A 19,873-nucleotide genomic window follows, 5' to 3' on the forward strand; every position below is an offset into this window, starting at 1 on the left:
TGTTGCCGCAAACAGAGCAGCAGGAGCAGAGCGGCGAGACTCTGTCTAAAGGCCACGTGTCAAATTTTAGGAGTGTAGCGGAAAGGACTCCGCAGCGCAGCGAAGGGAGCGGTGGCATCCATTTAAGCCAGCAGCCCGCAACCCCATGCAGGAGCAGTCTGCCGCTATGGCAGATGCAGAAACATGCGGGAAGGAGTTGCGATCTGGCCTGTTTTCTGAGACCTTTGATGCCGAGGCGCCGCTGGGAGCTTCCTCCGCAGAGGCTGCTGCTTCGGGGAATGCAGCTGCTAGCAGCACGCAGAGACACACCAGCAGCGATCCCCACACATCAGGCTGCTGCCACTCGAAAAGCACCGCAGTGCTGCTGTGGGCAACCATCTCTCCTAGAGCGGCGAAGCGCCTCATTAGGTGTCTTACAGATAGGGAGAAAGCGATTTGCAGCAGCGTTTGCAAGGCATGGTACGACGGCCTCCTGTTGATGCGAGTGCTGTTTTCTTTTCCCATTGGTGTGCCCTCACCGAAGCCACGCAAAGCTGCCCTTTCCTCCTCCTGCTCCGCCTTGAGAGGCACTTTGCTTTCCCGCTGGGAATGCAGGCAGCTGTTGCACGCTGCAACAACTACGGGCACTGCAGCGGCAGTACTTGCCATAGTCCTCGAAATCGCATGCAACTGTCTGCTGCAGGCGGAAGATCCTGTGGTCACCGCGGCTTCTCCCTAGTGTCTTTGGAGAGAGGGGCTTCCCCACAAGGTTCAGAGGGCAGTTCTATCGATATTGTCTCCTCAACGAGATGCAACAAGAAAGCCTCTCCGACTACCAGGTCTGCTGGTGCTGCTACACACACTTGTGGCTGCAGTTGCTGCCGCAGTCATCTCTCCCCCTCCGCTGCAGTAGAGGAGAATGCCCGTGTGTCTTGTGCATGCTGGATTAGCCTCTGAGGCCGAGGATCAACGCGAATTCTGTTGCTCCCAGTGGCTGTGAGTGACAGGCACCGCGTGTGTGCTTGATTATTTTGTGTATTTGTTTATGTATCCATATGGATAGATAGACGGATATGTGTATATGTATGTAGATATGAATGCATGGCTATGTATGTGTATGTACTTTTGTATGTATGTATATGCACGCATGCATGTTTGTGTATGCGCGTGTATGGGTGTATGTAAATGTACATATGTATGCATGCATGTATGGATGTGTATCTATATATGTATGTATGTATGTGTTTTTTTCGATGTATCTCTACAAGGACATACACATGTATATAACGATTTAGGAGAGTGCACTGCACGTGGCAATATTTGCGAACATAAGTACAGCTGCGAGGGAGTACTGCTGCAGGCAGCGTGCGCTGTCGCGGCGCCCGAGCTGTCCGAGGAGATCGCTCGCGACTGCCACAGAACGTTTCCCGAGTGGCCTGTCTTCAAGAAAAGACAAGCGTAATCGGCTGCTTCTGCTTGCTGGTGGTGCCTTAAATGCTGCTTTTGCTGAGGGGGCGCACCTAGCAAATGTGTCGTTGCTCGCTGCACGCACACCTACATGCGACTCCCTTCGGAACGCCTCGCTGTAGGCTTTGAGGGCTGCCTGTTGTGCCTCACTCTCTCCCCTGGCGTTGTGTGCTGCGGTTAAAAAATCAGGCAGATGTCGCTTCAAAGGATTCTGATTGGTTGTGCCTCTCGGGACGGCGGCGTGGGTTACTGTCAAGGCATGAATTACTTAGGGGCACTCTTCCTGTACGTCTTGCAAGACGAATTCGTGAGTTGAAGGAGTGGAGTTTCTGGCTCTTAGTGAAGTGTCGCTCTCTGTCACTGCTAGCCTCACCTCCAGTGTCTGTCGCCTCCCACCTTTCTGTGTGCCCTCCTTGACGTGCTTTTAAGGCAGTCATCTCAGCGTCTTGCTGCCCGCATTTCTGAGTCCGTGTCACCTTCTGGCTTCTGTGCATATATATATGTATATACATATATATATATATCCCTACTCGGGTTCGGCCCCTGCCGCTCTCTACAGTGACATTCCTTCTTCGTCATGGGCGTGCGTCTGCGGCGCTCTCCGCCTGTCTCTTTGCATGTCCATAAGTATGCTTACTTACTTGCACTTTGGTGCTTTTCACCGTACTCGTAAGCTGCTGCAGCTCTCCGCTGTCTCTGTCCAACGTGCAGACGCACACTTGCAGGGCTAGAGGGGTCATGTATAAATGTATATATATATGCATGTAGCAATTTCACGCTTCAGGACGCGTATCGCTGCTTGGTATCGCTTTTGAAACACCGCGGCCTGCGGTGTCTGTACACCAAGGACCTCATGCCCATCAAGGTACACCCCCTTCCCGGCGCGACTGCTGCTTGAGTTGGAGGTGGCCTTAGAGAGGCCGCTACAGCGGAAGCGTCCGCTGCGTCTTGCGTATTCCGAGAGTTTGGCTGCAGCTCCCTTCTGAGCACTGCTCAGTGTGTCTCTAGAAGCAGCGTGTCACGAAGGCTCGGGGTGCGATTTGCTCCAGCAGGGTCCTGAAGTTCTGCATTTCTTTGTAGGGGTTGGCGTTTGCTGGCTTTTGCTGCATGCGTTTCAAGTGGCTCCAGAGAAGGGAGGCGCCTGCGGTCGCACAACTGCGGTGTACAGACAGCTGCCTCCTGCTGACACGCGGTTGCATCCCCGTATGCATCACTTCTGGGTGCCTGCAGGCCCTTGTCTTTGCATTCGAAAGGATCATGGAGGCCTTTCTCCCCCAGTTGCATGCAAAGCTGGTCAGTGCGCTGACGCTACATCGTACTGTGCTACCTCCCCTCCCCCCCAGCCTTGTCGCTCTGCGTGTCATGGGAGGAAAAAGGGAAGGGGAGGCGAGAAAAAGGGAGTTCGAAATTCGGGGACGTTTATGCGCCGCCTGCCACTCGCCAAACCTTTGCCGACGATATCGTAAACATAGGGTGTGGTGCGCGTAAGCCCAACATACGCCTTCGCGGTCAGTGTCTGACTCTGGCTCTTTAGCTCCTGTGCATCTTGCGTGTGTATGCGAAGGCAGCGCTCTGCATACCCGGAGAGGCGTATTTGCTTCAGTGGCTGCTACCAGCGTTTGCTGTCGACTTCCCGCTGCCACTGGCCCTCAGAATGCTCGATATCCTCATTCTGAAGGGCCGTAAGGCCCTCATTCAGACTGCGCTCGCACTCCTCCAGGCGATCCAGGGTGACTCTCGGGGCCTGCTTCGCTAGCCACGCTGCTGCCCCTGCTGCTGTTGCACTGGCTGCATGTGAATGCCTCCGCTGCAACCTCTGTTGCTGCGGCTAGGACCAGATGGCGGGAGTCTATCCCGCCGGCCTGCTCAGTGCAGGAGCCTGCTGCCTTTACTTTCTAGAGAAGCGGCTCCTTCACTGATCCTGCAACCGCTGCCGTTGTTGCTGTCTGCTGGACGCTGCAGAGCCTCTCCTCTCCATGGGACCTGATGAAGCCCTTCACTACATTCGAGGAGCTGCTGCAGCTGCTCCCTTTGCCGACTTGGCTGAACAAAGGCCTCAGCTTCAAGCACTCCACACTGCAGCTGCTGATGCTGGGGCAGTGCAGGCCTACTCCGATAGGAAAACTCAGCAGCAACTAAAGGAGGCGCCTCGGCACCAGCAGGCAAAGCAGCAGCAACTGCAAAAGCTGTGGCATCCTAAGAAGCCTCCACCTGGCTTCAGCACCTTCCGCGAAATCGAAATGCAGCCGCAGCAACAGCGGCTCCAGAGTGCTGCGAAGGCAGAAGCAGCTGTACCCAGGTGCGGCAGCAGCCTTACTCCAGGGGAGGCCTGGCTGCTGCACCACATGCACCGTTTCCGCGTGAGCAACAAGATGATTGAGGCTCTAGAAAAAGCCTTCGCGAAAAACAGGAACTGCAGACTGTGCATCCAATCGAGTGAGTTGACAGGTGCTGCAGCCACTCTTCCCCCTGCAGCTCACCAGGAGACCGGCGTCGTCTCTGCCACAATTCCAAAATGCGCAGCCACTGGAGGGCAAATCCATAGCTGAGCCTTACAAGGAGGATGCCAAACAATTTATGAGCTCGCAGGGACGCTTGGATCCAAGCAATGGCGTATTGTCTTCGTTGTTGCTGCTGGCGAGATGGGTGCTGGAACGCCTAAGCGGCCTAATGGAGAGGCGCAGCCTCCCCCCGTGCATCTGCACATCATCTCCAATTACTTTGCGCCCTCGGAAGACTGGCCGCCATCAAAAGAAGACTCCAGTCGCTACTAAAAGCACCGATGGGGTGCATGCGCAGCTGCAACGTCGGCGCCTAAAGCAGCTGAAGCACCTTTTACAGAAGCTGCAACAGGGGCAACTACAGGAGGCACTGTTGGCGTAGTACGCACCCTCCAATTTCTTGTATCTTCTGTGACGTGTAGAGCCTGCTGCAGTCTTCAGTAAGGCACTTGTCCCGAATAGAGCATGCCTAGCGTGGCGTTGGTTTTTGAGAGGCGCATCACCAAACGCAATGAGCACAAGGGGCCGCAATAGGAAGTCTTCGTCGAGGCTTTTGTGCGAGATTTTAACGTACGGCGAACTTTTGGCAGCGGGCTGGGGAGACCTTGGCAATGCAGGGGGCACCGGTTTGCATTCTGTCCCTAGGGACTTTCTAAAAGGGCACTCAACCACCAATACTTGTGGCAGCATTTGAACTCCCCACATATCTTCCGACTTGCGTAAGGCTGCCGCGTGCTGCAGCCACTTCGAATTTGCTTGCGGCAGCACCAATCTCTGCCGCTACTGTAGCTACTGCTGGTTCTTCCATGTTTGATTTTGGGGGAACTATGTCTCGGGCTCTTAGGACTGTAGGGGAGCGATTGTAGCGGCAGCGAAAGTCTCGGCTTTGGACCTGGGGCTTCTCGTCGAGGCACGTAGAGTTATGACGAAACCACATCTCTGCACAGTCGCTACTGCCGTGGCGGTGCAGTTGTAATAAACTAGCCAGGGTCTTCGTAGAAAGATACTTGACTGCGGATTTGAGCCATGCGCAACTGAAAAGTGTTGAGTACCTCGCAAAAGAGCTCACTCCTTCTTCTTGCCCGCGACCCTCAGGGCTTCTGACATGAATGATGGGAGAGGGAAGGCTAGGCGCGCTTAGCTGCACCCTGTGAAGCACTCCCAGCACTCACAACTAGCTGTGCATGGCTTCTAGCGCACACGTACACAGCATTACTTCTTGCATCGAGCCAACTCAATTTTGCAGTAAAGAAAGTCTACGAACAGAGAAGCCAGTGATATGAGTTTCGCGCCGCTTCTCAATTGCATGAGTAGTGTAGTAGAAAGTGCCTCATTGTGGCTTAGCCCGCTACAACAGCAACACCCGCCCCTCACTCTACAGGAGGCACTGAACTGTACTGACGGTGGGTTCTCGCAAAGGGCCCCCATGCTCGGAGAAAGAACCCCCTGATCCCTACTCTAGCGCCACCAAAAGGCCTTTAACCCAACAGCAACTCGCAACCCCCTCGATATCCTTAATTTTCTCTATATCCGTGTTAGCTGGTGGTGCGACTCTAGATACTACTGATGCTGCCCTTGGGCACTTGGGTGGGTCCCCCCCGAGTACGAGCGTCAAGTGGCGGGGGAACTCTTTGGCGCTTAAACAGGAAGTGCCAAGATGAGTGTCACTAAGGCAACTGGATATGCTGTTATTCGGAATGTGACTCTCTTGTCTCTTCCGTTGCTGCTGCGCCTAAATCAGCTGGGCACCTACACATCTCTTCTACCGAGACTCGCAGAAGAGTTACGGCTCGCTCGGAGCCGAGCCGATTTTCCGTAGTGTAACGGGTGCGCCCTGGAAGTACTCAAAGGCAGACGTTTGTTCTCGAGGGGCGCCTCGTGCCCTTGCGAACGGCCTTTCTTTGCGGAGAGGAAGCTCTAAAGATACGAACAGCAGCACTGCTGCCGTGCCTGAGGCGGCCTTAGGAAGAAAACACTGTAAATTGCTAAGCCGAACAAGGGCCCTAGGAAATAGTGGCACTAGTGGGGTGCACAGGGGACCTCGAATGGGGAGAGAGATGGATTAACGGGGCGGAAGTGTCTGCTGCTTCAGTGTAAAGCGCTCAACGCAGGCAAGACTCCAGTTGCAGCAGTACCCCAAGACAACGCCTCCGGCTGAGGGTTCGGTAAAGGCGAGCGCAGCCAAGATCTGAGACGAACGCCGGCAGGTACAACGAGGAGTGTGCGGGATTTAATGGATTATGCTCGTAGTATATCCAACGAGGAAACAAGGACGGTTTCCTTATAGGTCCGTATTATATTTTTTTCTGCCTTCGCCTTTGCGCAGCACACTGCGGCATGCAACCGCGTACAAGGGGAACTCCGGCCGTGGCAGGAGTGACCCTGGTCCTGGTCCAGCAGCCGCCGATGCGGCTACCTTGGCAGGCACCACCTTACAGCATTTGTACTCCTCGAATTTCGAGCAGTAACTCCTTCAGTCAAAGAAAAGAGGAAGATCTGTATATGCGCGTGTGGTCACCACGCTGCTGTTGATTCTTCTTGCCGGCTGCAACGACCCGAGAGGCACGTGTCTGCTCATCTCCGTGCGATGCAAGGAGCCATAGCCTCGCAGAATCTTCTGCGGCGACTTACTCTCCGCCCTTGCCTTGCCTCTGGAATCTTCCGGGGCCTCCCGTGTAACAGGGGGATGGCCACACTTTCGGGTGGCTGGGAACCCTGCAGTGATCCATTGATTTCGGTGGACGAGCTGGCTGCAGAGCTAGCTGCCCATGAGCAGCAAAGGCCACTCCTGCTGGATTGCAGCAAAACTGGTCTGCCTATTTTTGGGGGCCGCTCTGCTGAGGAGGAATTCCTGGGGGGCCCCCGGCTGCCGGGGGCCCTTTACTTTGACATCGATGTTTGCTGCGATACCAACAGCCCGTTCCCGCATATGCTGCCTTCGCGCTCGCAGCTGCACGCATACTTGCAGGCGCTGCTGAAGCAAAAGCAGCAGCAGCAGCAGCACACGCAGGAACCGCAACAGCCGGAGCTGCAGCGGCAGACAAAGATTGTCTTATATGACTCCGTAGGCTTCTTTTCTGCCCCCCGAGTGTACTGGATGCTGCGCTGGGGCGGTTGGAGCTCCCGAATTCTGAACGGAGGCCTCAAGGCCTGGATAGCAAGCGCTAAGCCCCTAGACAGGCAGCCACTCACGACAGACACCCTCCTCCCCCTTCCTGAAGGTGGTAGCGAGACTGCTAGTAATGCTTCTGTGGATGCTGCTGCGAGCAGTGGGCATAGCCACTTGCACTCCACGTATGAAGATGTCTTGCAGAGCCTCGATGAGCTCGCAGCCTCAATTGAGGCCTGCACAAAGCAAAGCACTGGCACCAGCAGCAGTACGAGGACCGTGCTGTTAGTGGATGCGCGCTCTCACGAAAGATTTTGGGGTCTGTCTCCGGAGCCTAGGGAGGGCCTTTTCGGTGGTCACATTCCATCCTCTGTGAACCTTTTCTTCGTGGAAGTCTTGCAGCCGCATGCATTCTTCCCCTCGAACACCGACAGCACCACCAGCTCAGGGCCCACAACATACCTCTGCCCCTTCGAAACCTCCGCAAAGGCCCCCCCATTCGGCTACGCAACTCTAAAGACGGGAGCTCCCCTTCTTCTTGCTCTGGCACCCCTTCTGCTCCGTGCAAATGTAGGCGGCATCAGCCAGCAGCTGCAGTCGCTTTCCCAGCAGGGACAGCACCAGCGACAGAAACCATCGCATTTGCAGGAAGACTCGCAGCTAGACTTTTCACGCGCCAAAAGAATTGTCTGCACCTGCGGCACGGGTGTAACCGCATGCATTGTGTACCTTGCTCTCCTAAAGGTACGCTGTGTCCTGTGGCACAGTTGCTGATGCTGCATGCCTTGCGTGTTTGGCGCCCTTCTGTGACACTTCGGCCTCACGGCCTGCAGCTCTTGAGCCCGCTCCTCTTAGCCACTGCCATTGATGTTGCTGCTACAGCCAGTCTTACACAGCTGACCTTGTTGTCTCATTGTTGCTACAGGTTGGCTACCCAGAGGCTCTGCTGTCTGTATACGACGGCTCTTGGACTGAATGGGCAGAGCGGCGCCTTACCGAGGGCCACCAGGAGGGCTCAGGCAGCAGCTCCTCCTTGCCCACTCTCATCGTTCCACCCCCAACGCAGCAGCAACAGGACGCTCTTCGTAGTGTCATACAGGCCAGGCAGCGCGCGCCAAGTTCGCGCTGACCTTGTGGCACCTTCTTCGAATTTCGACAGGAAACAGTTTCGCGGGCTAGAGAATCCTGACACGGCCCCCCACTTGTACCTCCGTAGATCTAAGTCGAATGGATAGATATCTTCTGGGGATACCTGTAGGCGCGCGTATATCGCTTTCCCCTTCACACACAAACACTTTCGTGGAGACGCCGCTGGGGGTACCTCCACCTTGAGATAAAGGAGGTCCCAGTAGGCGCATATTTGTAATCATCGTACGTTTCTTGAGGCCCCCGTACCGCCTCAGTGCTAAACCCCTCGCGGGGGGCTTTCTGCAAGATCGCGCTTCTGGTGTCTCTCAGGCTCTAGCAACTCTATTAAGAGCCCCTACATGCGAGTATGTGCATCCACTTGTATTCTGAATACGCGGTTGCATGTGAACCCGCGTCTCTGCGCATATGCTACACTTTTATAGCACGCCCCTATCAAATGTAGCAATATTTGTCTCTTAAACTGAAGCTTCATGCTTTCAGGTTTTCACCTCCAATTTAATTCTCCGAATGCCTATGCACACTCACTCGTTTGCCTTACTGTGCTTCGCGAGATATTTTTCCTTTTGCGAGTCCGCATTCATCTGTTTGTTCTCTCCAAAAGAGCAAACGCTTTGTAATGAATCAGCTCCTTGTAGAGACTGACATTCTGCACCTGTGCGTACACCCATAGGCTTGCGTCCACAAACCTGTCCGAACAGCTCCGGGTGTGCTGTTGTATTTCGCTATAGCTCCCGTCCACCTGGTGTCTGCAGGTACGAAGCAAGTGTACGTTTGGTGCCTTGCTTGCCGCGAAAACTCACTTTTAGAGCAGTAGATCGTGTTCTCAAAGGTGCTACTGCTAGTGCTGATGCGTCTGTTTCTGCTCTTGCTCTGAGCACTGCCGTTGATATGTTTGCTATTGTGTTTTCTTCATTTATTGCTGCCTGTTTCATTCAACAGGTGCTGCTGCTACTGTTGCTTGCCTGTGCATACTCACCTCCGCTCACGGGTTCGACATCCTCGTGCTGCTGAGGACCTAAGAGCGGCTGAGAATACTGCGCAAGGGGCTGTAAAGGAAAATAGCACGAGTCTTCTTGATTTTGTCAGAGTGCATATGCCTGAATAGATACGTGACAAACGTTACCGGAACTCACGGAAGCCGTATAAGCATTTTTCTCTGCAGGTGTACAGCCATAAGGGTTTATGCAACTATCGGAAGCGTGTTTCTGCTTTAGTAAGAAAGAGGCAACATGAACACTACAAGGACGAGAAAATAGAAGGCCTAAGCTTGTGTATTAAATGCTAAGCTACATGAATACATGGTGCACTGCTACAGGTGAGAACTACAGATAACTACATGACTATGAAACATGCAAAGCCGCTTTAAACATTTTTTGCGCAAGCTTAGGGCTTTCTCCTCACCATATAATTATTCGACGTTCGAGCTGTGGAAGTATGGCACACCGGAACTCCTGCTGTTGCCGTGAGTGCTCCAACATTTTGTGCGTTGTACAAATACTGTAGTAGCTGCTGCTAATCTAGGTGCTACCACGAACTTCGGTGGTATTAGTGTATCTGATGTCCAGATAAATCCCCAGCAGCGGGCTGATGCCACGTGCAATACTTCATTTGTCTCTATAAGGACACGCCCTACGCCAGGCCTCAAACCAAGGTTAAAATAAACTTATTGTGAGTGCTTCCAAAAGAGGTCTTCCAGCCCTTACCGTCACCCTCAGAGGGCACCGCCTGTAGGGAAAGGGGCATCTAGGATGTACGTTGGTGCAACCTCAAAATTCTCCGAATATTCGCAGCTAGTCGCGCGTAGCACTTGTGCAAACCCACGTTACATTGTGACTTCCTGCATAGAGCTGACGCTGCTCTGCAATAAAAAAGATATTCGAGCACATATTTCAACGAGTGAATCTATTAATTCTTTTTAAAGATTGATAACGCAGTAGAGAGTGCCTAATTGATGCTTAGCCCAATCCAGCAAGTGCAGGCTTCTCATCCATTATCACATCAAACTGGGCATTTTTAAAGCTCCCTGCTCAGCTGATTGTACCACCTGTGAGAGCTACAAAAAAATTTCTACCACTATATGGCCTGCTGTATTCCCTTAAAAGTACACATGTGCCCAACCACCCTTGTGGCGTAGAGTGTGCGGATTCTTGGTTTATGTAGAAAAGCTCCTTAAAATTTGTTGCTTGCCTGCGGCATCGATCAAATCCAATGAAATCCCCTTGTCGGCGCTGTTTTATTCTGTGAAGACGCTTGAGGGAACTTTCCTCCCTACAGCGAGTGTCCCTACATGCAGCGTAAAAGGTACCTCAGAGACTAGCTTTCCCGGTCCCCACAGAAACTCACATTTCTCTGCGCTCTGCTTATTAAAGTAAGTCATTTCAGCTCTACTAGGCATAAGCACCCTAGGTGAACTACAGCATACACTGGTTCATCGTGGGGTGTGCATCAAGCATAGCCCCTGCTGCGCGGTAGATCGTATCTTGGGATTTCTCAGGAAACACCCGACAAACACGTATCTGCAGTACTTTTTATTGTGATAACTAATGCTTAGAAGAAAACCCTGCGAGTTTTCATGCCAGGTGTTGTGCAGCCCATTGACCCCCGTTTGAAGTAGCGGTGGGAAAACATTCCATTTGACCACTTCAGGTCAGGAGGCAGGGGGGCACCTCGATAGTCCGAAACATACACTGAAATATTCAATCCATTGTTATTTCAGGGTGATCTCAGTGGTCGTTCATTGTTTACTTAATGCCCTGACCATCACTATCCCCGGTGCTACCAGGCGTATCCTACAGTGGGGCGATGATTCGCTGCGCTCGTTGGTGTTTATGCTCCTTCCTGCCTCTCTCACATTTGTGCTACCGAAATCAATGACTTTCTGTGGCTTGTATTCCTACTTGGGGGAGACGTAGCCGGAACGTACTGCACCATTTGCAGATGGGCACCGAACAGGCCTTGCCACCTGCGCAGCTCCACATATTTCGAGTTTCCACGCACCTCCATTAAGGAAGAGCGCTGAAGTGTATCTTTTTCGTTGCACGTCTGAGTATGGCTCGCCTCACCGACAAGAGGGAGGGCCCCTCTAAGCAGACCCTTCCTACCAGCTGGCTCAGCAGGCACCAGGCCCTCTCCCGCTGGGCCTTGCTGCTCGCAGGCGTTTCCGTCAGTGTCTTTTCTGCGTACTGGGGCCTCTTCTACAGTAACACAGGATTGCGCCGTTCAAGTTTCGACAGCGAGTTGCCCCCGTCCAGTGCGTTTCCCGCTATTACCCTTTCCTGGCTCCTTACTGGTGAGCCGCATCCCCCCGCAGCGCCTTCCCACGAAAGTGCCCCTTTTGCTTGTCTGGTTGCTGTGGTGGTGGATGGCGACACGATACGCTGTATTCCCGTACTTACTGACGCCGAGGTGTCCATACATTTCCCCGCGCAGCAGCAACCAACGCTCCGACCCCTGCTCGCAGCCCTAGAAAATCTTACTACGGTGTACAGTAACCTCAGAGCACCACCACAGCTTACCCTGCCAACAGTGGCCTCAAGTTGCTCCCCCATATCCTCGTGCACCCTGAATGTTCGGCTGTACGCCATAGACGCACCTGAAACACGAAAACGAGGCATCCGTAAGGCCGACCCTGATTCTAGGGGCAAAGAGCAGGCTCCGGAGGCCTTGCCCTCCATGGTGTACGGCTCAGCGTTTCTGGACGTAGGAGGTCAGCCACTGGGCGTCGCAGCAGCAGCCGCGTTGGCAGATATGGTCTTGGGCCGGGTGGTGCTGGTAGTGCCACTGCGGCTAGACCAGTACAAGAGAATCTTAGCCCGAGTCCTTCTCCCCGCAGTTACGCATAGATCCACAGAAGGGTCCATGGCTTTCGCCAGCTACTTTCATGCCGTCTTTACACACATAGCCGCGCAGGCAATCCCCACGGACTCTGAGGGCCAGCTTGTCAATAAGGCTCCTCCAAAGGAGGCCGGCCAGAGTGCCCAGCGACTTGTAGAGGCTCTAGAGGCGCCTTATTCGCAGAAAGAGACCCTTCACGCGCTTGCAATAGCTAAAGACACGCTGTGGAAGCTCAGAAAGCCTTCAGGGTTTTCTAGACCCTCCAAAAGCAGCAACAGCCCAGACTTAGAGGAGGGCCCTCGAGAGTCGGGTGCCCGCGTCAGAGAGGCATGTTACTTGCTGCAAATACTGGAGCAGAGTCGGATACCGCTGCTGTTCGACGTGAGCGATGTACTGCTGAGGCGGGGTCTGAGTGTACTGTACACTGGAGGGGGCCGCGTGTATGCGGGGAGGCGCCCACAGCTTGAAGAACTCCAGCGCACTGCGGAGAGAAACAAGGAAGGCATTTGGGGCCTCCCCATAGAACTCAGAGAGAGCCCCATGGAGTACAAACGGAGAAAGAAGGCAAACTCAAACAAAAACAACCTCCCCAAGAGGCAGCAGAGAACCTAGTAACGACCAATAAATTTCCAGTGTGGGGAAAAGGGCTTCCTGGAAAGCCTGTGGAACCGGCTTCGAGGCCAACCAAGGACGGCCAAGCTGAGACGTTCCACCCGCCCTTAGGGGACCCACTGGTCCTTTGTCAAATACTTTCCTCGATTCATTGGCAAAGACCTTTCCGTGCTGCGAGTCGGGTGCCCTTTTCCTCCGCAATGTTCAGGGGACATCCTCCTACAGTGTGGCTGATGCATTGCTGTAGGCGGTGTTTCGACGAACCCGTCCAGCGAGATATGTCTTGCTTCTAAAGCAAACGCAAGGGAAATCTCTAGCTAAAGGGGTTCGCAGCTGGAAGTGTGCACTTTGGTAAGGCCTTGCAGAGGCAGGCATCAAACGCACGGGCCCATCACCGTGTGAGGCGTTTTCTTCACAGGCATGGCTGCATGAGCGTAGCTCTGCTCGCATTGAAAGGTTTATACGTATGCGTGCCAGCAAGGTACATCTGTATATATGTACATCAATTTGTCTCTATACTTTCCCTACACCGTGCATGTTCTTGTAGATGTACGATCAGGTAAAATTTTTGGTATGTGCATGCACACACTCGGTAAAAATTGTTCTTTGAAAACGCCTACAAATACAAAATTGCAAGTATGGACAAATTGAGAGAGTCCGTACAAAGTATGTATGCCATTAAACCTTAAGTTTTCCGTCTCAAACCCGCCCTCGGGCCTCCGTGAGCTTCACCTCATCAAAAGTAGAGGGCCCCTCATGGGGCTATTGTACCAGAATAACGTCAACGTAAACGCGCCTGACCTGCGCACGGCCCCCTGGCCGCTGCGGGGTCTGCGGCTGCTTCATTTAGAATCAGCATACCCTGTGTCTTTATCGTGTGGCCTCCCTACTAGGGGAGCCCTCGGAAGAGTGCAAAAAGGGGCCACAGCAGCCGTGAGACTGAGAGGCCGCAAAAGATGTAGAGAGAAACACTGTCTCTTTATTCTGCTCTCTCCATCCCGTCTCCTTTTTGAAGCAACACCAGCGGAACCACACCTCTTTGCGGCTGTGCAGCTACACACGCCATCAACTGACGCCGTGGAGGCGCATATACAAGCGAAGACAATGACATCCATGTATCTCCTTACAGAGGGGGGCGCCTTGCTGGCCGTGAGGCGTGTGCATCTGTTCATTGAGATGTCACCAACGGAGCTGTCATATTGTTCTGGAAGTAAATCATCAGGGATGAATAGGGAGAGGCTGCACGAGGCCCGAGAGCATGCTATGTCGTGGTAGTCAGTCAGACTCCCCCGAGAGATCGCCAAACACAGAGAACCTGTTCCCTGTTTTTACTGAAGGGGAAGCCGCTGAGTGAGCAGGCCTACAAGACAGTGGCACAACAAATACAGAAACATACCCTTATAAGACAGGGAAGATAGTCGGTTAGCAGCACTGGGGGAGAAGGCAGTGGTCCGCACACGGACGGCTGGCAAAGCGACCCGTTTCCCCCTCTTCCCAGAGGCCGCGTCTGTACACCCCACGAGGGGAGCCGGGAGGGGAGGCGGCAATTCAAACGGCACAAAGGGCCACACACGCTAGGTGCTTTTGAACGCATAGCAGCAACTCCAATAGAAGACAAATGGCATTCTTCCAGTAATAAGTAGTAGTAAGAGCACTGCACAGACACACACGGCCAAAGGCTGCATCTCAATCTGTAGAACGGTGATGTGCTCACCCTTCCCGCGACGTATTGGCAAAATTCTGCTGCTGTTTGCCTCCTCCCTGTTGTTGCTGTTGCCGCTGCTGCTGCTGCTGCTGCTGCTGCGCCTGTGAAGCTGCAGCATCTCCCGAGGCAGCAGCAGCGGCGGACGCTCCTGTTGATTCGCGGCTCGCCGATGACCAAGAGGTTCTTTGTCGCTCTTCGAGCGGCCCCGAGTTCACACGCCTCTTTGCACCCCCCGCACTGCCGCTGCCCTGGTTGTTGACATGATCTGCCCCTGCATCAAATATGACAAGTGACAGCTGCGCTGCTACCTCCACGGCGATCGATGTAAAACCGACAACCGCTCGTGCAAAACAGTCAGTGCTCGCATCATAAGCGACAGCACGACCACCTGCCAAGCAGCTGACTTGAGCGACAGCACACACACTACACGCAACTTCTTGTGGGTGATGCGCGGCTGCAGCCGCGCATCACCCTCAAGAAGGCAACCTTAATGACCCCTGCTGACTCAATGCTCACCACCAGACAACCTCCATTGTCGTTGACTACATTTGTCGTGCTCGTCTTCCCGTTTTTCCCGTGGGGGGAAGCCTCGCTGCCAGCGTGAGCCTCGCTCCCGGCAAGGGACTCCTCCTGAGGCGTCCAACCGCAGCAGCAACAGGGCGACAAGCGAGCCGCTAACTAACAGCAGCGACAGAAGAGTATACGCAGCCAGTAAAACGCCTTTGCAGAAGCAGAAAGGGAAGTTTCTTGACGCGGATGGCACACCTGCCGAGGCGGCGCATGAATGCTGTCCATCAGCGTACCCTCCCGTATCAGCCTAAGCACACGACAAGCCAAAGAGCACCGCTTTACCCAGCAGCCGCTGCATGCAGATCACTTGCTGCCAGAGGAGGAACCGGCATCCAGAACATATACACACACACAGATTTCAATCCACCAGCACCAGCGGCAGGTCCTGCTGGAGCTGCTACGCCCTTATAAATACATACATATATGTATCTAGCCTGCCCTCGGTGTACTGCTTACGTTGCGCGTTGTCTGGCTGTTGGTGCTGCTAAGACTCGTTGCTGCAGCACCTCCTGTCGCCCCTGCTGCGGACTGGCGGACGTTGTCGTCCCTTGCAGAGCCCCGGTTCAGAAGAGGCCCTCCCCCGGGGTGAGGGGGGCCCCACCGGGGGCCCCCCCCAGTGCCTCCCCGGGAGGCCCCCGCAGCTGCGCCCCCTCGTCTGTCTCCTCCTCTGCCTCCGCGTTTATCCTCTCTGTAGCTGCCCCCCCTGTGACCATAGCCGTGCTGCTGATACTGCTGGTGAGGGTTCTGTTGGGGGTACTGCTGGCTTGGAGGATGCGGAGCCTGCGCTTCCCCAGGGGCCCCTCGCCCCGAGTGAAGTAGTGGGCCCTCCTCAAGAGGCGGCTTCGTTTCCGCGTCTTGCGCGCTCGGAGGCTGCGAAACACCCTCCGCCTTTGTCTGCCAGGCCTGCGTATAAACACAACCGCAAGAACTAATAAGTACGTCGGCGCATGCAGCAGCCACCGTCAGGGCCCACAGGGACCAGCAGCGAGCAGCTGCGTGAGAGCTGCTGCAGCAAACTCGCGGCGGGGCGCATCACGACGGTACCTGTCGGCCCCTCGACTTCTTCACTTGCTGCTGCTCATGTTGCTCTAGCTGCTTGACAGAGTCATCGGGGAAGAGCTGAGACGCCAAAGGCCCCGTTCGCGGTGCAGCCGGAGGAGCAACGCATGCGTTCTCTTCGTGCTGCTGCTCGCCCTGCTCGCCTGCGACTTCGGAAGGGGCTGTCACTGCACAGACACCCCGCACTCTAATAGAGCCCCGCTTTCGCTGCTGCTGCTGCTGCTGCTGCTGCTGCTGCTGCTGCTGCTGCTGCTGCTGCTGCTGGGGGTGGGGGCCCCCTCCTACGCTGCTGCGAGCAGCAGTGCTGCCCTTCGACGTGTCCCCCACTGCATCCGCAGTGCTCCCGCTACTGCCTCCTTCGGGCGCAACCCGCCAGCCCCGGCGTGCAGGCGTCGTGGCGTCCTGCTGAGGCGCAGTGGGCCCTATTAAGGGGCCCCAAGAAGCTTCCCCCGTCCTCGGTCCAGCTGTTGAGGCCTCGGATGTCGGCGGATGGGGATGGGGCCCCGCCGCTGCTGCTGCAGAGGCCTTGGCGGGAAGATCCTCCGGGGGGGGGGGAACAGCTACAGGCTTTGAAATCGGTGCCGATATTCGCTTTTGCTGCACAGACAGCAACCGAAAGGCAGCACAGGCAACAGAGTAAGATCCGTGCACAAGCTGGAAGTGGCACCAGGAGACAGGGGGGCGCCGAACGCAGCACCAAGGAGATATGCTCAGCGTCCAACAGGCCGCATCCGCATATGCACTTCGCTATCCAATTTCAGTTCAGCGGAGCCCGCGGCTGCTGACTGTGCACTAGAGACTGCTCCCTACCTCCTGTGCGGAGGTAGTAAGCAGCGGTTCTTCACGAGGTCTCGCACCGCCTAGAACATCTTGTCGCCTTCGGGGCCTCTCAGGCGCAGTATACTGCTGCTGCTGCTGCTGTTGTTGTTGTAAACCCACCCTCCATCGCGGCTGCTGCTGCTGCTGAGGCGGGGGTTGCTGCTGTGGCTGCGGCTGTTGCTGCGGCGGGGGAGGCGGGGGTGGAGGCGCATGCATGTTGTGCAGGTGCATGGCTTTGAGGTCGGGGGTATCTTCCGAGGCCCCCTGTTTGAGGGGACTCCCGCGGGCCTCCTTCAGTCTTTGGAGCACTGCGGCTTCATCGCGAGGCTTTGCTTCCCCAAAAATCGCTGGATTCAATTTCAACCTGCAAATTCCCAGAGAAACGCCGAGCGGCCTAAGAATAAACCTTGCAGCCATAGGTTCTTGGGGCCGAGGACCCTAGCCAGAGGACAACAACCCCCGCTTCTCGCATCCATCGCGAGGCTCTATCAGAGGAGACGATTTTTTGACGCAGCGTGCGATTAGTGCAGGAAGCCCTCTCAACGAAGGCTCGATGTTCACTCAGGCCTCCCCCTAGGGGCCTAAGGACGTCGTCTTACCCTTGTGGTCTCAGCTGCTCTTTCAGGAGGTCTTTGGGGGCTACCAGAGGGGCCGAAGAGACTGCCCCATTGCTGCTCAAGTTCGACACCTCCTGCTGCTGCTGCTCCTTCGTGCTGCCCGGGGTAGCAGTGGTAGCCGCAGCAGACGTGTCGGGGCTTTTGCCCCTTCTGCGCCACTTACTGTCCGGATTCGCAGCTCGGGGGGCCCCCTGAGGCCCTCCCCCCGAACCGCCTCTTGTCAAGGGGGAGCCACTGCCTCCGCCTCCGCCTCCGCCTCCGCCCCCCCCCGGAGCGGCGGGAGCGCCTCGTCGATGGCCCTCTGAGGACGTCGCTGTGGAGGACCCTGCTGCTGCACCGGAGGGGCCCCCCAAGCCTCCCGTGCGAAACTTCGAGAAACATGCGTCCAGGATATCGGGGGGACGCAGCTGTATCTTGAGAATCTGGGGAGGCCTCTGGCGTTCCCCTCGCGGAGCTCCAAGGGAGGCCCCTCCTCGCCTGGGAATAGGGCGGCCATTCATGGCAAGAGCCGCACAGACTGCCTCGTGCGAGACGAAAGACACCTCAGCTGCATGCAGGCCCCCACAACACATGCGCAACAGCAGGATAAACAGACACCCATGGACGCCACGCGGGACTACACGTACACATGCATCCTAATACACGACATTCCTATGTGTGTGCATGCACTCTCTACAGACCCGCAATCCACATGCACACGGACAGCGACAGAAGCAGGCGAGCATTGAGCGGAAACACTCACGCCACAGATACACACAGAGACACAAACAACACACACACACACACACACATACACACACACACTGGATCCTCTCCACACACTGGATCCTCTCCACACTCTGGATCCTCTCCACACAGCAGTGATTTACCGAGGAGAGAATCCAAGCAGAAAATACGCATGAGCAGGCAGGCCCTTCCGCCGAGGGTGAGTTCTGCCCGTGTGTATTTCTGCAGTCGTGCCCGTCCCCTCCACCCCGAATAAGAGCATGCCACCATGCATGCAAGGGCCTCCTTGTGCCCGTGCCTTTCTCACCTGAAAGCAAGCCCGATCTCCGGCTGCTGTCTCCCCTCTTGATTCGCACTCTACGAACTCCGTGGAAGAGGGCTGCAATGTCTTTCTCTGTGGTACGGCCGTCTAACTCTGTTAGCAACAAGTCCCGAACTCCCCGATCTTCCACTGCACAGACGCAAACATGGCATGCAATAGCCAATCTGGATGTCTGTCGGCAGCAGCACCGGTGCTCAGCACCACAATGCCCCACAAAACACCTCCCGCATGCAGAGCGCTTGCTGGCGACACACGTGCCGTGACAGGGTCCTCAGCAGCTGCCGCCATTAAGCGTATCACGTCTCTGTGGAAAGCTTGGGAGCACTGCATGCATGCGCAAGCATGCGCCAGAGCGATGACACCGCAATCCCTCCGCAGAGGAAGGTGCAACACCCCACGCGAGGAAACACTGCGTCCCCCTGCGGGGGCACCGCCCCACAGGCCTAGGGGAATTCCGCACTCCTCCACCCCCGCTTCCCCGACCCCCGTTCCCAAAAGAGTACAGAAACCAGCTGCCCAGTGCCGTCCTGACCGGTCTAAGCCCCCCTTTCTACGCATGCCTCAGAGGGTTAGACAGCGCATGAACTCCCAAAAGACGCACTGACGACGGGGATAGGGCTCTCATCGGAGACTCCCAGCCTGAAGGGCGGAGGTGCTGCCCCCGAGGCCATCGGATCGAACGCCGGGGAGTCTAAATCGTCACTTTCGTCTGCCCAACGGTTGCGCCTTTGCGTGCAGTCTCCGCGCTCCGTAAGGGGAGACGTGTCTTCTCCTTCGGCAGCAGCTGCTGCGGCTGTTGCGGTCGTTGCCGTGGACGCGTCTCCTGCCGCTGCGGGTGCTGAAGCGGCCGACAAGCTATCCAACCCCACAGATCCAGATCCGGAAGCCACCGTAGGGCCCTCGGGGGCCCCAGGGCCCTCCGGGGGCCCCGGCGGCGGCACAGAGGGACACTCTGGAGTCGTCATGGACAGACGCTGCCTGCTGCTGCCCCCAGCCCCTCTGCCCCTGCTGTCGCCGCTCCCGCTGCTGCTCGTCGTTTTGGGATGCCCTCACACCACCCCAAAAGGCAAGGAAGGTCGCGACCAACAACCGGGGTGCAGAATGGGGCCCCTGGTGCTGCTGCTTGGGCAAACCCGGCTTAGCGCGGCGAGGGCTCTGGGGGGCCCCAAGCCGTAAAAAGAGACCGACGCGCTGAAATAAGTGTTATGCCTCGAGGACGGTGGCTCAGCTCCCTTGCTGTGCTAAAAACAGGCGAAGATCGCGCGCTGCTGCTGTGGCGGCTGTGACGGCGGCCGCTGTGTGGGAACGGTGCAGGGGTGAGGCGTATGCCTGCGGCCCCTTCGGCTGCAACACTCTGGAGCACAAACCATGCCTCAAAGGCCCCCAAAGGGAACCGGCCTGCCT

The 19,873-nt window shown here is 55.9% G+C and overlaps 4 protein-coding genes across 4 annotated transcripts; 3 read left to right on the forward strand and 1 right to left on the reverse strand.

Annotated features, from left to right (window-relative positions):
• Positions 1–145: 145 nt before the first annotated feature.
• Positions 146–3,995, forward strand: LOC34623133. The gene is made up of 9 exons (XM_026337391.1): positions 146–206; positions 360–459; positions 683–818; positions 1,340–1,437; positions 1,636–1,753; positions 2,231–2,311; positions 2,677–2,739; positions 3,011–3,176; positions 3,409–3,995. Exons 1-9 carry the CDS (start codon positions 146–148, stop codon positions 3,993–3,995), a joined length of 1,410 nt encoding a protein of 469 aa, XP_026193176.1.
• Positions 3,996–7,044: 3,049 nt separating this feature from the next.
• LOC34623132 (3-mercaptopyruvate sulfurtransferase) lies at positions 7,045–8,185 on the forward strand. The gene is made up of 2 exons (XM_026337392.1): positions 7,045–7,636; positions 7,983–8,185. The coding sequence occupies exons 1-2, from the start codon at positions 7,045–7,047 to the stop codon at positions 8,183–8,185; spliced, it is 795 nt and encodes a 264-aa protein (XP_026193177.1).
• A 3,068-nt stretch (positions 8,186–11,253) lies between these two features.
• On the forward strand, positions 11,254–12,898 carry LOC34623131. The gene is made up of 2 exons (XM_022736263.2): positions 11,254–12,603; positions 12,812–12,898. Exons 1-2 carry the CDS (start codon positions 11,254–11,256, stop codon positions 12,896–12,898), a joined length of 1,437 nt encoding a protein of 478 aa, XP_022587688.2.
• A 1,028-nt stretch (positions 12,899–13,926) lies between these two features.
• On the reverse strand, positions 13,927–19,434 carry LOC34623130 (AF4/FMR2 family member 4). The gene is made up of 9 exons (XM_026337394.1): positions 19,071–19,434; positions 18,455–18,598; positions 17,404–17,968; positions 16,796–17,168; positions 15,971–16,552; positions 15,691–15,829; positions 14,873–15,034; positions 14,396–14,759; positions 13,927–14,011 (listed from the first exon to the last, which is right to left on the reverse strand). Exons 1-9 carry the CDS (start codon positions 19,432–19,434, stop codon positions 13,927–13,929), a joined length of 2,778 nt encoding a protein of 925 aa, XP_026193179.1.
• Between the last annotated feature and the right edge of the window lie 439 nt (positions 19,435–19,873).

The sequence above is a fragment of the Cyclospora cayetanensis genome, unplaced genomic scaffold (assembly GCF_002999335.1).
Source record: "Cyclospora cayetanensis isolate NF1_C8 unplaced genomic scaffold, CcayRef3 CcayRef3_contig_18, whole genome shotgun sequence".
NCBI classification, from domain to species: domain Eukaryota; phylum Apicomplexa; class Conoidasida; order Eucoccidiorida; family Eimeriidae; genus Cyclospora; species Cyclospora cayetanensis.

What these genes read in the sequence shown, in the direction of transcription:
- LOC34623133 (XM_026337391.1), top strand. Translation starts at nt 146, where the DNA reads ATGCAGGAGCAGTCTGCCGCTATGGCAGATGCAGAAACATGCGGGAAG. An exon ending in CGGGAAGGAGTTGCGATCTG is followed by an intron (nt 207 to 359) that starts GCCTGTTTTCTG and finishes AAAGCACCGCAG; the next exon opens with TGCTGCTGTGGGCAACCATC. An exon ending in ACTCCTCCAGGCGATCCAGG is followed by an intron (nt 3,177 to 3,408) that starts GTGACTCTCGGG and finishes TGGACGCTGCAG; the next exon opens with AGCCTCTCCTCTCCATGGGA.
- LOC34623132 (XM_026337392.1), top strand. Translation starts at nt 7,045, where the DNA reads ATGCTGCGCTGGGGCGGTTGGAGCTCCCGAATTCTGAACGGAGGCCTC. An exon ending in CCGTGCAAATGTAGGCGGCA is followed by an intron (nt 7,637 to 7,982) that starts TCAGCCAGCAGC and finishes TGTTGCTACAGG; the next exon opens with TTGGCTACCCAGAGGCTCTG.
- LOC34623131 (XM_022736263.2), top strand. Translation starts at nt 11,254, where the DNA reads ATGGCTCGCCTCACCGACAAGAGGGAGGGCCCCTCTAAGCAGACCCTT. An exon ending in AGTACAAACGGAGAAAGAAG is followed by an intron (nt 12,604 to 12,811) that starts GCAAACTCAAAC and finishes TCATTGGCAAAG; the next exon opens with ACCTTTCCGTGCTGCGAGTC.
- LOC34623130 (XM_026337394.1), bottom strand. Translation starts at nt 19,434, where the DNA reads ATGACGACTCCAGAGTGTCCCTCTGTGCCGCCGCCGGGGCCCCCGGAG. An exon ending in GAGCAGCTGAGACCACAAGG is followed by an intron (nt 17,169 to 17,403) that starts GTAAGACGACGT and finishes GGGAATTTGCAG; the next exon opens with GTTGAAATTGAATCCAGCGA. An exon ending in GCAGGCTCCGCATCCTCCAA is followed by an intron (nt 15,035 to 15,690) that starts GCCAGCAGTACC and finishes CGCTGCTGTTAG; the next exon opens with TTAGCGGCTCGCTTGTCGCC.